Genomic DNA, 12,709 nt, shown 5'->3' on the forward strand with positions numbered 1-12,709 from the left:
GCGCGCACATTTCTCTTCTTCAATCCCAATATCATCATAACAGTGCGATGACTTCGTCTTTAGGCAATAACTTATTGCATAGAAATTATAACTTACAATTTATAAAGATTAAAGATACAAAAAACATTTACTAGCAATTATTATTCATAATACACAAACATATTTTATTGACGGCTTAATTTTGTTCACATTATAAAACGTGTAGTTGAATAAGAAGGGCATATTGAACGTGTACTAATATCTTGCTGGATTAATCATCGTAATCCACAGTTCATAGTTGTACGCCTTCTTTAATTTGTTGAACGACAAAAGTTGTTTGGGATAAGTGATAAAGCCAGACCCAAGGTCCATAGCTCAATATTCATCTAACATTTTTTGAGGTGAAGGTGAAGAATATTTTCAATGCAGTTGTTTGTTGTTTGTTGCTTACAAAGTTGGAGTTGAATGAATGAATTATAAATATTGTATTTCTTTTGCAAGCTGTCGTGCTTATCCAGTGACGAAGTAGTTCAGAGGTTATCGGGTTATTTTTAGTTATGCTAAAAAGTTTAGTTAGTTAGCTAAAACTGTGTCGTGATAAAACAAACTATGTGAGTTGACACGTTGGACATTCCAGTCTGTGAGAATGTGAAAGTGTGCAGCATGTGGCCCTGATAAGGAAGTTATTATTTTAGTGTTTACTTCATTACCTGAAGTAAAATTTGCTATACTGCATAAACTATTAATAAATATGCTGGATTTCTCATGGTGGTAATTTTCATTCGGGGTTTGAGTATTTATTTGTGATGTATAAATTGTTGCATGTTGTTTCTACTGTTATACATTAAACAACAATGGCACCAGTAAAGCGTCACTTGACTGACATTTGTTTCTTTTGATCTGTATTTTTTCTAGTGTTCAAAAGCAGTTTAAGGAAAAACACATGAGGACACGAAGAGGAGAAAACTATTTCGTCTCCTTCGCTTGCGGCGTCGTACGATTATGAAGATTTTATCACTTCTGGTTGTACTGTGAGTTTTAAGCACAATGTTTTTTTTGCTCAATAAATTAGGTTGCTAATTTGTCATATTTATATTTTAACTTCAATGCAGGCTTGCTTTTTGTCGGGAGACTAGGCACCAATTCCCCATATTTTACCCACCCTTCTCTTTATCACTGGCAAATGAGGAATTTATTGAACCATCACCACCAGTTGTTCAAGAAGAATCGAACGTGATTTCTAATAATCACCAGAATACTCTGAACAATGACCACCCATCGCCAATAATACCGCCACCGTCGTCCGTAGTTGAAAACCCAGCAATACAAGATGCAACCAAAGTTTATGTAGACCAAACCAACAATGATTTTCCTAATATTTCACCACCATTTAAAACAACTCAAAGTTTGCAGTCAGAGCAAAAACCAGTGGCAGATGATGGCAAACCATCAGCACCCAACGAAATCGATTCTGCAGACTCTGCAGTTAGTAGTCAAAACCAAAATGTGATACAGGGAGAAGTTGAAGGAGGGGAGGGAAATAAAACTAATGACGATACTCACGGATCTCAAACAGAAAAACACTCGCCGCCGCCAGGACCTGTGGTACTTGATACACAGAAAAGGGGCGACGAAGATGAGCCTATTCCATCTTACATGGAATGGGCACAGAAAAAGCAGATGGAACTGAAGTCTAATTCGGCAGGTAGCATTTTCCTGATTAGCTCTGTACCAAGTCTCAATGTTAATATCTGTAAAATAAAGAACTTATTATGCGTCGTTTTATATTAATATTATTTTCTGATGGTATGCATAGGTCAAAATGGTCATTCTGGTGTCGCCGGTGGAGGTGGACAAGGGAGTCATCATCAAGCTCAAAATGGACATGGCCAAAATGGTGGGAAGAATGGTTCAGTCACTTCAGCAACTGGAGTAGACGCGAAAAATTTTGCATCACCGGATTGCGGCGCAAAAGTTGTACAATCTAATGCAGAGTCACAGAACCCCAGTGGCGTTCTAAGTTCCAGTCATGACGAATACATGTTAAATAAGTAATGTTATTTAAAAAATATACCTCCAACCAAATCTCAACACTTTTACGCTGCTTGAACTTTTTCTGTTAACATTCTATTCATATGTTGACGAATATTAATATCTAGGTGTGGGACAACTATATGGTTTGTGGTCGAACTGTGCGAACCTCTAACCATAGAAAGAATCTCAATTGGAAACTTGGAATTGTTTTCATCTTCGCCAAAGGAAGTCGAATTTGGAATTAGTGATAGATACCCAACAAGAGATTGGGTCAAGTTGGGCCCCTTCACTCTTCCCGATGCACGAGCTATTCATCCCGTTGTGCTTCCAGCTACCAATGCATCTACTTTTGGCAAATTTGTGAAATTCTCCGTTCATAGCCATCATGGGAGTGAACACTATTGTCCTATCAGTGTAATCCGTGTGAATGGGAAGAGCGAGTATGTACATAATTTTGAAATAGCTCAATTACAGTTGTATGATATTTTTCTTGTCATATCTGCAGGTATGAAGTACTTGAGAGCGAAACAACACATCAAGAAGATGAGAGTAAAGAAGGTGGAGCATTGTATGAGGAACCCATTGAAGAAGTAGCAACACAGAATACAGGCGAAGCAAGTGGAGGCAAAGTTGGAGGATTGAAGGACGCTGTGCTAAATATGTTGAATAAAGCTGTCCAATCAATTGTGCGACGAGGTGAGCAATTTAGCGGCACGAAAAGCCAAAGGATGAACTTGCAGTTCAGTAAACGTAGTAAATAACTCAATTCCATCAACTAACTAGTTGTTTTCATTGTTGTTTTACCACAGGCTTTAGCTCTTCTAACTCGGAAGCAAACGGCGAAACAGACCAACTTTCACTTTTAAAATCGCAGTGCCGTTCGATTTTGCAATGTGTCCCTCACAGCCATTTGACCCATGACATTTACAGATTGCTCTCATGTAATTCCTCTATCCTTCTCCCATTTCTGGCTGCCAATTCTCCCTGGTGTGGATGGGACTATTGCCATGCCACGTTCGAAACTAGGAGCATTGGCTTACCCTGGCAGCCAGAAGGATTTTATGCAAGTCTTTTTGGGGGGCCGAGTGTTCTTATCGCTCTCTGCCACTACTTAAAACCTATGACGGATGGATGTGATCCAACCTGTTTAGCAATGAATAATAACACATTCCATCAAGACAACGTTTCCGAATATATCAATGAAAGTTTTGTCGCTGAAAACAATACAATTGGCGGATTTACAGTTCAAGTTGGTAAGTTTTTCCTAACTATAAGATTTTAATTTTAGGTTTATAATGATTAAATTAAATTATAAAAGTATACGACTAATATGTACTTCTTGCAGAACATCAACCCCAAATTCCACCAACGACTTCGTCTGGACACGAAACACTAGAGGAACCGTCGGGGCTGCCCAAACCGACAACTGACACGGTTCAAGATACAACACAGCCTCCCGTGGTGCAACAATTAGATGCACCGCCGGTACAAGCATCTGGATATATTCCATCAACGTTACCCACTGGTTCTGGGGCAAACTTGAATAGCGGATCACCACCTCAACAACCCCACCTGCAGCAGCAGCAGCAACAACAACAACAAGAAACTCAAATACAACCTCCTGCTCCAGTGTCTCCTGAAGACATTGCGTCCATGCAACAAGGCCAACCCCAGCAAAAGGAATCTGTATTTGTACGACTTACTAATCGCATCAAAAATTTAGAAAGAAATCAAAGCTTAACGGCTTCATATTTGGAAGAATTGTCAAAGCGATTCAAGAAACAGAACGAAGATAATGCAATACTTGCTGAATCAAATAGAAAGACTATGAACGAGACTCGCGTCAAAATGTTTCAGCTGGACGAATTTTATAGACAAGAGTCACAAAGCTTAAGACGAAATCTGGATGATGTACGAGAACGGTTGTTTAATGTCCAGCTTCAACGGAGTTTGCTTGTCATTATTTGCCTGTCTCAAACTATGCTGATTATTGGTGCAATAGTCTGGGGAAAAAAGAAATTCGCAAATCTTCAGCAGCAAACTATAGATCAGATGATGACTCCCTCGGTGTCATCTCGAAGACAGACTTTGACAGACGTGCTTTTGTATCACGAGAAACGGCGAGAATCGGATCCTTTGTTATCAACGGCATCTTGTATGCAACCACTTCATAGTCGCAATGTTGACAGCATGGATTCTTCTGCTGAAGCTACTCGAGTACTAGTCATGCGGAAAAGATCAAACTCGGACACTGTGCCAAGCGAAAAGGCCAAACGAAGGAAAGAAAAGAGGATTAAAAAACAACTCGCAAACGCAAAAACTGGCCTACAAGTTACAGATTCCAAACTTCCTCTTCCTCCTATCACATCAAGTGTCCCGCTTCAAACAACTGGAATAAAAACTTTAGACAAAATTAATCCCGAGTTTACATTTAAAATGCCAAAATCTCGTTCCGGTGATAACGGATTCTTTGATGTTCCTAAGACCACAACTACTATTACTAAACCAAAGGAAAATGTTGACCCACAATTTTCAGAATCAATAGTTACCTCCAACTTAAATCTACCAAAAAGTCGAAGTTTAACCAACTCAAATTCAAATTCCCCTACATTGCAACTCAGGCCTCAGACTCTACAACAAGCAAAAACAACACTTTCAACTTCATTAGCAAGAAAAGATGACGACTTTACACTGCAACCAAAAATATCCTCCTCCGCCTTTGTTCAGGATCCAATAATTTCTACCTCCACTCGGTTTGCCCTTCTAGCTTCACCCACCCGAGAATCACACTCACCTTCTCCAAGTTTTTCTAGTAGTAGAGAAAGATACTTTCCTACACTTTCCGGTAACACTGTTAGTGTGCCCCCTTCTATATCGACACCGTACCACCGAAGTGGATCTACGGAATCGTCTGCTTCAACTGGAAGCACCCAGAGTGGCTCGTTATCCCAAACTAGCAGTGGTGGCTTGACGGGGATCTTTAATAATGGACATCGTCCGGCATCTATTTCATCAAATGATTCTTCTGCTATCCCTGCGTCTGCATTGCTAGAGGGTCAAGTAAAGAAAGGAAGAAAAGGTGGACTAAAGGCTTTTATGCCAAAATTTTTCGATCGGTGATACATAAAATTAATGAAACGAATCAAATTACAGAGTTGGATTATAATACAATGATGATATTTTTGTACCTAGTATAGTATCACATGCAATCTTTTTACAAGTTAATAATTTTACAGATGTATATTAATGTTTCTCAGCATGTATATATTTTGGGAGGTCCTCTATGTTCGATACTGGAGTAATTTTGTATAATCGTATGGGCTGAGAAATTAATACCCCTCACACAATATTGGCATGTGTGCTGAACAGAAGAAGCTGAAGAATCGATCGTTATTAAGAATGATAATATTATCGTATTACATTTTTTTAGAGTGGTTGAGTTTGCTTAACATAATTAACTTATTTCATTGAGACTGATTACTTGATTGAATTCTATTTTCATCTTCTATAATGGATGTCATTGTTGTCTGTTGCATAACTTACAGATTTTAATGCATAATAAAAACTGAATGTAACTACAAAAAACTGGTATATCGTCGTTGAATATGCATTTGAACACATGGTTATCTATTGACGTTAAATGATTATTTTCATACTTAATAATTTATTGGAAGTAGCGTACAAGGTCAATGTACACATTAAGAAGGGAGATGGCTCTCAGCAACGATTCGGACAGCAAATTGAATCCTTCCTCCTCCAAACCCTCCAGTGTAAAGTAACTCACAACCCCTAAGAACAAAACGGTCAAGATTTGTATCCACGAACGAGAAGTTGGCCATTCCAAAACGAATTTCTTTTTCCGGATCTAAATATATAAAAAGGTGTACGTGAATTAGTATAATAGTAAACTTGATATAAAATGCATATTCATGTTTGTATATTAGTAGATACATATATTTCAGCAGGTCTATCCAAGCTAACCTTTGGAGCATACTGATGATCAATGTCTGTCATAATGGGGTGACTCATGTATTTCTCGATTACCATTTGTGGAAATTTTGAAAACTTTTGGATATCTGTGAGAAATTCCTCCTGGTCCACATCTTGCTTGGCCAATGCACATTTCACAAGGATGAGAGCAACTTCAAGTGAACAGTATTCCGATTCGGTTTTTATACTCAAAAGACGCTCCCTCATAAAGTTCTCCATTGTTGCAGCTCGTTTTTTCTCAAACTTTATCGAGGCTTCAGCACCAGGTTGTTCCTCCATGCGTTCTGTTGGAGCAATCACTGCACTGAGAGATCTCCGAACACTGCGATACTGCTCCTTGTCCCTGGAGATGATCAGCGGTTTTAGGTAGCGGAGATATTCGCCGATTGCGACAACGCCCTCGGAATGCTCCCCACCCGGACAAGCTTCTCTGCAGCTCGGACAATTTTCCTTCGTTTGAAACCTAATGTTTGATACTTGTAATAATGTAATTATTTTTAAATTCAATATTGATTCAAACCAGTCCTCGATGCAAATGGAGCAGAATATGTGACCGCAGGCCACTGCCACGGGCTATGGCGATACAGGGATAAAATAAAATTGGTTCCTCATCAGGATTTTTCTTTAAATATTTGCGTATACATACATTATCCATCAAGTCACTGCAGATGGAGCAGGTCAGTTGCGCTTCTGAGAAATCTAGGATTTGATTGAGACAATCGGTTATGTTGATAGACCCTGAGGATACATCGTCATCACCCATGGCCGTACTACACTGATTGACACTCATTGCCCACTTGTCAATTTACTACATAGCATGCCCAGTGCAATTTTTTTAATGGATTGCGTTTATTTATGTATATTTACATCTTTTTAGATATGCAGACAATAATATTTCTGACGCTTTATCATTCTGTGCCACGATTGCTTGACTTTTAGTGCCTAGTTACCCTTAACGGTTGCGACAAATGGTCGAGTTACAAATAAAATAATTATTTTTAAAATAGTTGGTGTAAAAGTCCCTTACAAATACACCAACTACTTTGACCTTTAATAACTTTTGAACGGGCAGACATAGAGACTTAATTCTTAAAGATGAAATCATCGTAATTTTTAGCTTGATTTTTTAAGCTAAAAATTTTAAGCTAATTTCGAGGGTACTATTTCGAAGATTGAACTTGAAATCTCCAGTGTGCAGCCCGAGTCAAGCTCGCTGTTATCGGTCAAACCGACCATTTTGCATAGAATTTTATTGTACCAAATACATTTTACTAATGCACTTTACGCCTGTTTTTTGTCAAATAAACAATGCGTATTATGCATTGGTGAAAATTTTAACTAAATATAGGTTTTTAGCCTGAATCAGGGCTTATGTACCCGTTATGTCCGTCTGTCCGTCTTGCGATAACTGTCGTAAAACTAATCGTAGCAATATAAATTAAAATATGAAAAATTTTCCGAGTTTATTAAGTTCGTGTTTTGTAATGGTTTATATACCAAAAATAAATCACAAAATTATATGCACATCGTTCATTACGAGTCCTGCTCTCAGAATAATGCCATCTTACAAGGCTCTGCAAAATTGTTGCCTTTTTAGCCTAAGTCAGTTCTTATGGAACCATCATGTCCTTCCGGAACACGATAGCCAAAATGGCTGAACCGATTTAGCTGAAATTTTCAGAACGGGTGAGACCGTAGGGCTTGATCCATACAGATTTTTCAAAAATATGTCACTCCACAAGTTTAAATGCATTTGGTACATTACAATTTCATGGAAAATGGTTGGTTTGACCGACAACCACAGAGTCTGACTCGGGCTCACTGGAGATTTCAAGTTTAATTTTCGAAATAGTACTCTCGAGATTTTTAGCTTAAAAAATCAATCAAAAAATTACGATGATTTCATCTTTGAGAATTAAGTCTCTATGTCTGCCCATTCAAAAGTTATTAAGGGTCAAAGTAGTTGGAGCCCTTTTTGAACCAACGATTTTAAAATGAATTTTTTATTTGTAACTCGACCATTTGTCGCAACCGTTAAGGGAGACTAACGTTACCTAGATACTTAAAGTCAAGCAATCGTGATTCTGTGCATGTTGAGACAAAATGAATTTTTTCTAAAACAAACTTCGTCATTGGTGACTGGGGCCGAAAATTCTTGGCGTTATATTTTACGATATCGTGCTCATGTGAGTGAACACAAATTTACGGGAAGAATGGATGGAATGGAAATTTGCGGAGGTTTTGTGGAGGTTGAGGAGGTAGAAATTATTATGAGTGAATTGAATAAAACTTGCAGCGGGTGGAAGTTTTATGGCATGGTCCACTTACATGATTCTTTTGAAATCTTGTGGTTTGTAGTATGTTGTAGTCTGAAATAAATAAGCCGTTACAAAGGAAATGTAACAAAGGGGCGAAACCATTGGGAGAAGCCACACCCCCTCATGAGTCATGTCACTCATTTTATAAGAATACTTTCCAACTAAACAAGGAAGCCTATAGTGACATCGTTATTTGTGCAACATCGGAGTATCGATCTCTATCCATAAATATATGCATATTCAGATATGTATATTTTAAAACTTTAAATTACAAAGTCGTATGGGGTAGATTTTAAAAATATTATTGTATTTATTATAGTTTATGGCGTAAATGGCATACAAAATGCGGGTGAGATTTGTCCCCTAAATAAAACTTCGTTGATATCTTCCTCAACGTCGTTCTTGGTCTCGGGTGGGTATACCTTGGGCAAGCACAAATGGTTGCGAGGACATGTGCAGTGATAGAAGCTGAAGTGGAGATCGGTCCTTATATTTCCACACCTGTTATTTGTGCGACATCTTGGGAGCTGAAATCATTTTTATATAATTTCCATTTGCTGTTATCGTACAAGTTCGCATTATTTTGAGTGGTTTGAAAAATGGTAAATTTCTCACTCTGTCACACTTGTAGTAATAATTAGTCTCCGTCGTGCCGTTGCCAAATCCAGTGGGTTCAGTTTGTCCGATATAATTCCATTGACGGTACAAAGGCGGACAAAAGCAGTTTAAGGTGACCCTCGGCGCTTCGTCCACACCACCAACTTTTCTCAGTGTTTTAACCAAATTTGGTATTTTGGACGGACTTTGTGACATGTTAGGGCGTGATATTTTCTGATGATGACACTTTGGAAGTGCTGATGTTACTTCAGTGCAGAACTAATAAGATGCTGCTTTGTTAATTTACGTAAATAGTACAAATTGTCACATGATAATGTATTAAGAACGGACTTATTGCAGGGTTGTTAGGTTGATACCTTTGCCTGAGATCTGCTGCTTAACATAATGGTAAACGGATCCCTGGGTCCTCGATGTTGTTGTGTTGTCGAATTAACATTTTGTGGTGCGTTAGGATAACTTGGAGGGTGGCTCCACTCCCATGGACATTCTGTCCTTTCAGGGCACCTTCACAAATAAATGAATAGGAAGCAATAGAAACAGATTATGAGAATGTTACATATGTAGCAGGTGAATTTGTTTGATTAATTTGCGATGAATACCTGCAAAGTCTTTCTACAACTGGTGGGTAAAAGTACCGCTTGTGAATAAGATTGCAGGCTGACTCCCATCGAACCCCTTGGTCTTGGTCATCCGTCGAATCCCGTCTCGTCACCAGAATGTCTTGATTTGTAATTGTTTTGTTGGAAAATCCAAAATCTCCAGAGACTCCAACTTCAACGCCCATATCTCCCTGCATTTCTTCTGTGGTGTCCGTCTCATGATGATCTCCTGAAGGCTGCTTTGAGATCCACTTTGTACATACAGGGATGTCTCGTTCACTTCTTATCTGCTCATTGTTATTGGAATTGTCTTCCTATTAAATATTTCTGCTTCTAATAACCTAATATAAAGTTACACTGACCCCTTGTGGATAAATGAATACTACTCCTTGGTAATTTTGTGACAAGATTTCCTCATCATTGTCTGAAATTGTCGCCGAATCTGCACTTCCATCCCGATTACCTTTTGATTTATTAGCTTTACCCCCATTGACATGTATCAGGTTGATGCAACTAATGAGGACACATAGGGTTAAATAGTTTACTGTAATATCAAGCTTGGTTTTAGACATAATTTTCCACAAATAATATATGCGAAACTAATGTATTTAGCAAAATAATAAGTAATCAATTGTGTGCGATATGCGTAAGCTTAGCTGTATTTAGGTACATGTATAACTGAAAGTGTAATATTTTAGAGCAGAGGACTGTGATTGATTTTAGAACTGCTCGAACATCGAAGAGAACGAATCTGACTGATGGAGTTATTTTTAGATTCAGTTCTAGAATAGAAAAACACTGACAGACAGACACCACATACTTACAACTCAACAATGTTTTGCACGGGTTATGCATCTCTTGTTCGGAAAAACAAATCTAAATCTAACAGTATCTTTATCTGTTTGCAACTTGTTTCTTCAAATACCATTCTAAAATGATCAATGCAAAGAAATTAAAATTTGTACGTGGCTTGTTGTTCAAATTTTAAATTCGACGTGCTCATCCCTTAGTATGCAGGTTGGAGAATGGCCACACCTTAGTCAATAGGTTAATAATTAATTAAAGAACACTCATCCAAAGAAAGATTTGTATGCAGATATTTTTATGTAGATTTTTCGTATATTTGAATAATTTTATTGACGCTGTGTATCTTATAATACGAATATTTCACTACATATTTATTATCATAATTGGCTGGTATCATTGGCAACCCTCGTGGGTGATAAGTGTGAATTAATATTGAGTCAGACACCCCCGCACACACGTTCTTATACGTCGTCGTGATATTGAGCAAGATCATGTTGCAGTGACTTGTTGCATGAAACCAATTCAAACAAAAATGTTCATAATTTGATACAAGACTCACACATGGGAAAGAATGACCAAGCAACAATTCGGTAACAAAGGATTGGTGTCCAAAGCTGAGGATACTTCTGACACGTCCATTGGGAATTCCTATGATCTTACGACTGATAATGTAAAATATTTGGAAGGAAAAGTAAAACATGGATCTGGTAATACTTTGGACTCTGAAAAATCTAGAAAATCAGTCCGATTTAGAGGTATTGAAAATTGAAGGTTTTATTGGGCCTTGAAATAAAAATATTTCACATAATATTTTATCAGTGTTATGATATTTCCTGCTGCAAACATCGTAGATGGTCGTAAAGGAGATGATGAAGAGGTTAATATAGATTCAAATGGGGATTTGGGGAAAGGACTGGTGGATGTGGTGAATTAAAATAGGCTTATTTAAAGAACAATAATGTAACAATTGTTAACATATAGATTTATTTTAAATATTTGCACAGGCTTATTTTGCTACTCTCATGAACAAACAGGAGCCGTGGGTGGACCGAAACTTTTTAGCCGGATTCCGAGACATTTTCAGGTATTCGCTACGAACCTTTTTTATTAATCATGCAAATTTTAATCATGCTAGATTTCAGTGCTGGAGAAGTGTGGGTGCAAGAGGTCCAATGCATACCTTGTGGTACTACATTACGCCGACTTACCAACATTCCTTATAAAAACGTAATTACGATTGCATAATGACTTTTGCCCAGGGTTGGACACTTCATTTAAAATAAGCACACGAGATGACAAGACTCCACTATTTTACGCCAGGAAATCCCAGCGTGCTTTCCCAACGTGGTTCAAATCTCTCTTTTGTAGCTATTTCTCCTGCTTTAGGAATGGTTTCAAAGTAAAAATCTTCAACCTCACGGGAACTCAACTTGTTACATTTGTCCGGAAAACACATATATGTGCTTCACAGCTAGATGTAAGTACATCCTTTAGCGACATTCGCAATGCTGGTCAAAGATGACTTAAAGAAGACAATTATTTGTAAACTCTATTTTTCTGTAAGATAGTAGAAACATATTACGGGAAGGAGGAAATGTATGTGGGGAGAGTGGAGCGAAGTGCACACGGCTATGTTCTGAAAGACAAGTTCCAGGATGATGTTTATCGTGTGATGAGAATTCCCAAGAACAGAAATAGTTTGAAAAAGATGAGCCGAATGTCGCTAGAGTTATCAAAAGGACTAGTTCCCACAGAAAACCCTAAGGTCTGCTTTATACGTACATATATATATGCAGACCTATTTTAGATAAATTATTTAATAATCATGAGTTATTTTTATGAGTAATTACAACATGAATGGCTGGTTTCCCAAGGAAGGTTGGATGTTTTTCTTCTGGAAATCAGGAGATGAAAATCTTTAGAACCGATACAAAGGAAATTATTGGCAGAATCGAATACATGAAAAGAGGCAGAGGCCTACGCTTCCTTTCCGGATGCATCGCTCAATCTAAAATTGGGTTTGTCGTCAATCCGGACGTAGGGACAAACGCTAAAGTGTTACTAATGGGCGTACTGTTCTTGTTGGTGAGCTTGAAAAAGATTTTCATAACTGATGCCGCATGTCCTTTATATTTGACCCTTGCATAGATGCACAGTGGTCAGGAAAAGTACGTGCCTTTACCATTGGGGTCGGACGCTGTGGGATATGGGACGAGTCCTCCTTCTTCGGCCTACTCGTCTGAAACTTCTTTAGATCGATTAATGAAGCGGTGATGTTGAGGAGAAACCGAGTATTATAGTATTTTTAACCAGCCTTTTCCTTGGATGAAGGACAGTGATATGTATAATTAAGTGATTAAGAAT

At 38.0% G+C, this 12,709-nt stretch overlaps 4 protein-coding genes across 9 annotated transcripts; 2 read left to right on the plus strand and 2 right to left on the minus strand.

The window, feature by feature from the left end:
- Positions 1-156: 156 nt before the first annotated feature.
- Positions 157-5,598, plus strand: LOC110861816. Of its 5 annotated transcripts, none has more exons than XM_035848267.1 (8): positions 157-345; positions 895-1,010; positions 1,092-1,684; positions 1,796-2,030; positions 2,139-2,453; positions 2,519-2,709; positions 2,823-3,266; positions 3,359-5,598. In XM_035848267.1, the coding sequence occupies exons 2-8, from the start codon at positions 982-984 to the stop codon at positions 5,131-5,133; spliced, it is 3,582 nt and encodes a 1,193-aa protein (XP_035704160.1). In that variant the 5' UTR covers positions 157-345; positions 895-981; the 3' UTR covers positions 5,134-5,598. The 5 variants fall into 5 exon arrangements, with proteins under 5 accessions (XP_035704160.1, XP_035704155.1, XP_021966656.1 ...); XM_035848262.1 differs by having other exon boundaries at positions 164-386; XM_022110964.2 differs by having other exon boundaries at positions 164-380.
- LOC118434551 lies at positions 5,193-7,136 on the minus strand. The gene is made up of 2 exons (XM_035848329.1): positions 5,995-7,136; positions 5,193-5,878 (listed from the first exon to the last, which is right to left on the minus strand). Exons 1-2 carry the CDS (start codon positions 6,280-6,282, stop codon positions 5,678-5,680), a joined length of 489 nt encoding a protein of 162 aa, XP_035704222.1. The 5' UTR covers positions 6,283-7,136; the 3' UTR covers positions 5,193-5,677.
- A 1,464-nt stretch (positions 7,137-8,600) lies between these two features.
- Positions 8,601-10,281, minus strand: LOC110863568. Its single transcript, XM_022112912.2, has 5 exons — positions 9,901-10,281; positions 9,539-9,825; positions 9,296-9,443; positions 8,937-9,197; positions 8,601-8,848 (listed from the first exon to the last, which is right to left on the minus strand). The coding sequence occupies exons 1-5, from the start codon at positions 10,108-10,110 to the stop codon at positions 8,642-8,644; spliced, it is 1,113 nt and encodes a 370-aa protein (XP_021968604.1). The 5' UTR covers positions 10,111-10,281; the 3' UTR covers positions 8,601-8,641.
- Positions 10,282-10,444: 163 nt separating this feature from the next.
- LOC118435330 lies at positions 10,445-12,677 on the plus strand. Of its 2 annotated transcripts, XM_035851265.1 has the most exons (8): positions 10,445-11,100; positions 11,197-11,270; positions 11,350-11,429; positions 11,488-11,531; positions 11,605-11,822; positions 11,910-12,110; positions 12,224-12,430; positions 12,494-12,677. In XM_035851265.1, the coding sequence occupies exons 1-8, from the start codon at positions 10,917-10,919 to the stop codon at positions 12,617-12,619; spliced, it is 1,134 nt and encodes a 377-aa protein (XP_035707158.1). In that variant the 5' UTR covers positions 10,445-10,916; the 3' UTR covers positions 12,620-12,677. The 2 variants fall into 2 exon arrangements, with proteins under 2 accessions (XP_035707158.1, XP_035707162.1); XM_035851269.1 differs by lacking the exon at positions 12,494-12,677 and having other exon boundaries at positions 12,220-12,388.
- Positions 12,678-12,709: the final 32 nt, after the last annotated feature.

The sequence above is a fragment of the Folsomia candida genome, unplaced genomic scaffold (genome assembly GCF_002217175.1).
Source record: "Folsomia candida strain VU population unplaced genomic scaffold, ASM221717v1 Fcan01_Sc001, whole genome shotgun sequence".
NCBI classification, from domain to species: Eukaryota; Metazoa; Arthropoda; class Collembola; order Entomobryomorpha; family Isotomidae; genus Folsomia; species Folsomia candida.

Bases quoted from the DNA above. Each gene is read 5' to 3' on its own strand.
- LOC118435330 (XM_035851265.1), top strand. From the start codon at position 10,917: ATGACCAAGCAACAATTCGGTAACAAAGGATTGGTGTCCAAAGCTGAG. The intron at 11,532-11,604 runs GTACTACATTAC...ACTTTTGCCCAG, and splicing joins GGTCCAATGCATACCTTGTG to GGTTGGACACTTCATTTAAA. The intron at 11,823-11,909 runs GTAAGTACATCC...TTTTTCTGTAAG, and splicing joins TATGTGCTTCACAGCTAGAT to ATAGTAGAAACATATTACGG.
- LOC110863568 (XM_022112912.2), bottom strand. From the start codon at position 10,110: ATGTCTAAAACCAAGCTTGATATTACAGTAAACTATTTAACCCTATGT. The intron at 9,444-9,538 runs GTATTCATCGCA...TTATTTGTGAAG, and splicing joins GTTGTAGAAAGACTTTGCAG to GTGCCCTGAAAGGACAGAAT. The intron at 8,849-8,936 runs GTGAGAAATTTA...AAATGATTTCAG, and splicing joins ATTACTACAAGTGTGACAGA to CTCCCAAGATGTCGCACAAA.
- LOC110861816 (XM_035848267.1), top strand. From the start codon at position 982: ATGAAGATTTTATCACTTCTGGTTGTACT. The intron at 2,031-2,138 runs GTAATGTTATTT...ATTAATATCTAG, and splicing joins GACGAATACATGTTAAATAA to GTGTGGGACAACTATATGGT. The intron at 2,454-2,518 runs GTATGTACATAA...TCATATCTGCAG, and splicing joins CGTGTGAATGGGAAGAGCGA to GTATGAAGTACTTGAGAGCG.
- LOC118434551 (XM_035848329.1), bottom strand. From the start codon at position 6,282: ATGGAGGAACAACCTGGTGCTGAAGCCTCGATAAAGTTTGAGAAAAAA. The intron at 5,879-5,994 runs GTTAGCTTGGAT...TTATATATTTAG, and splicing joins ATCATCAGTATGCTCCAAAG to ATCCGGAAAAAGAAATTCGT.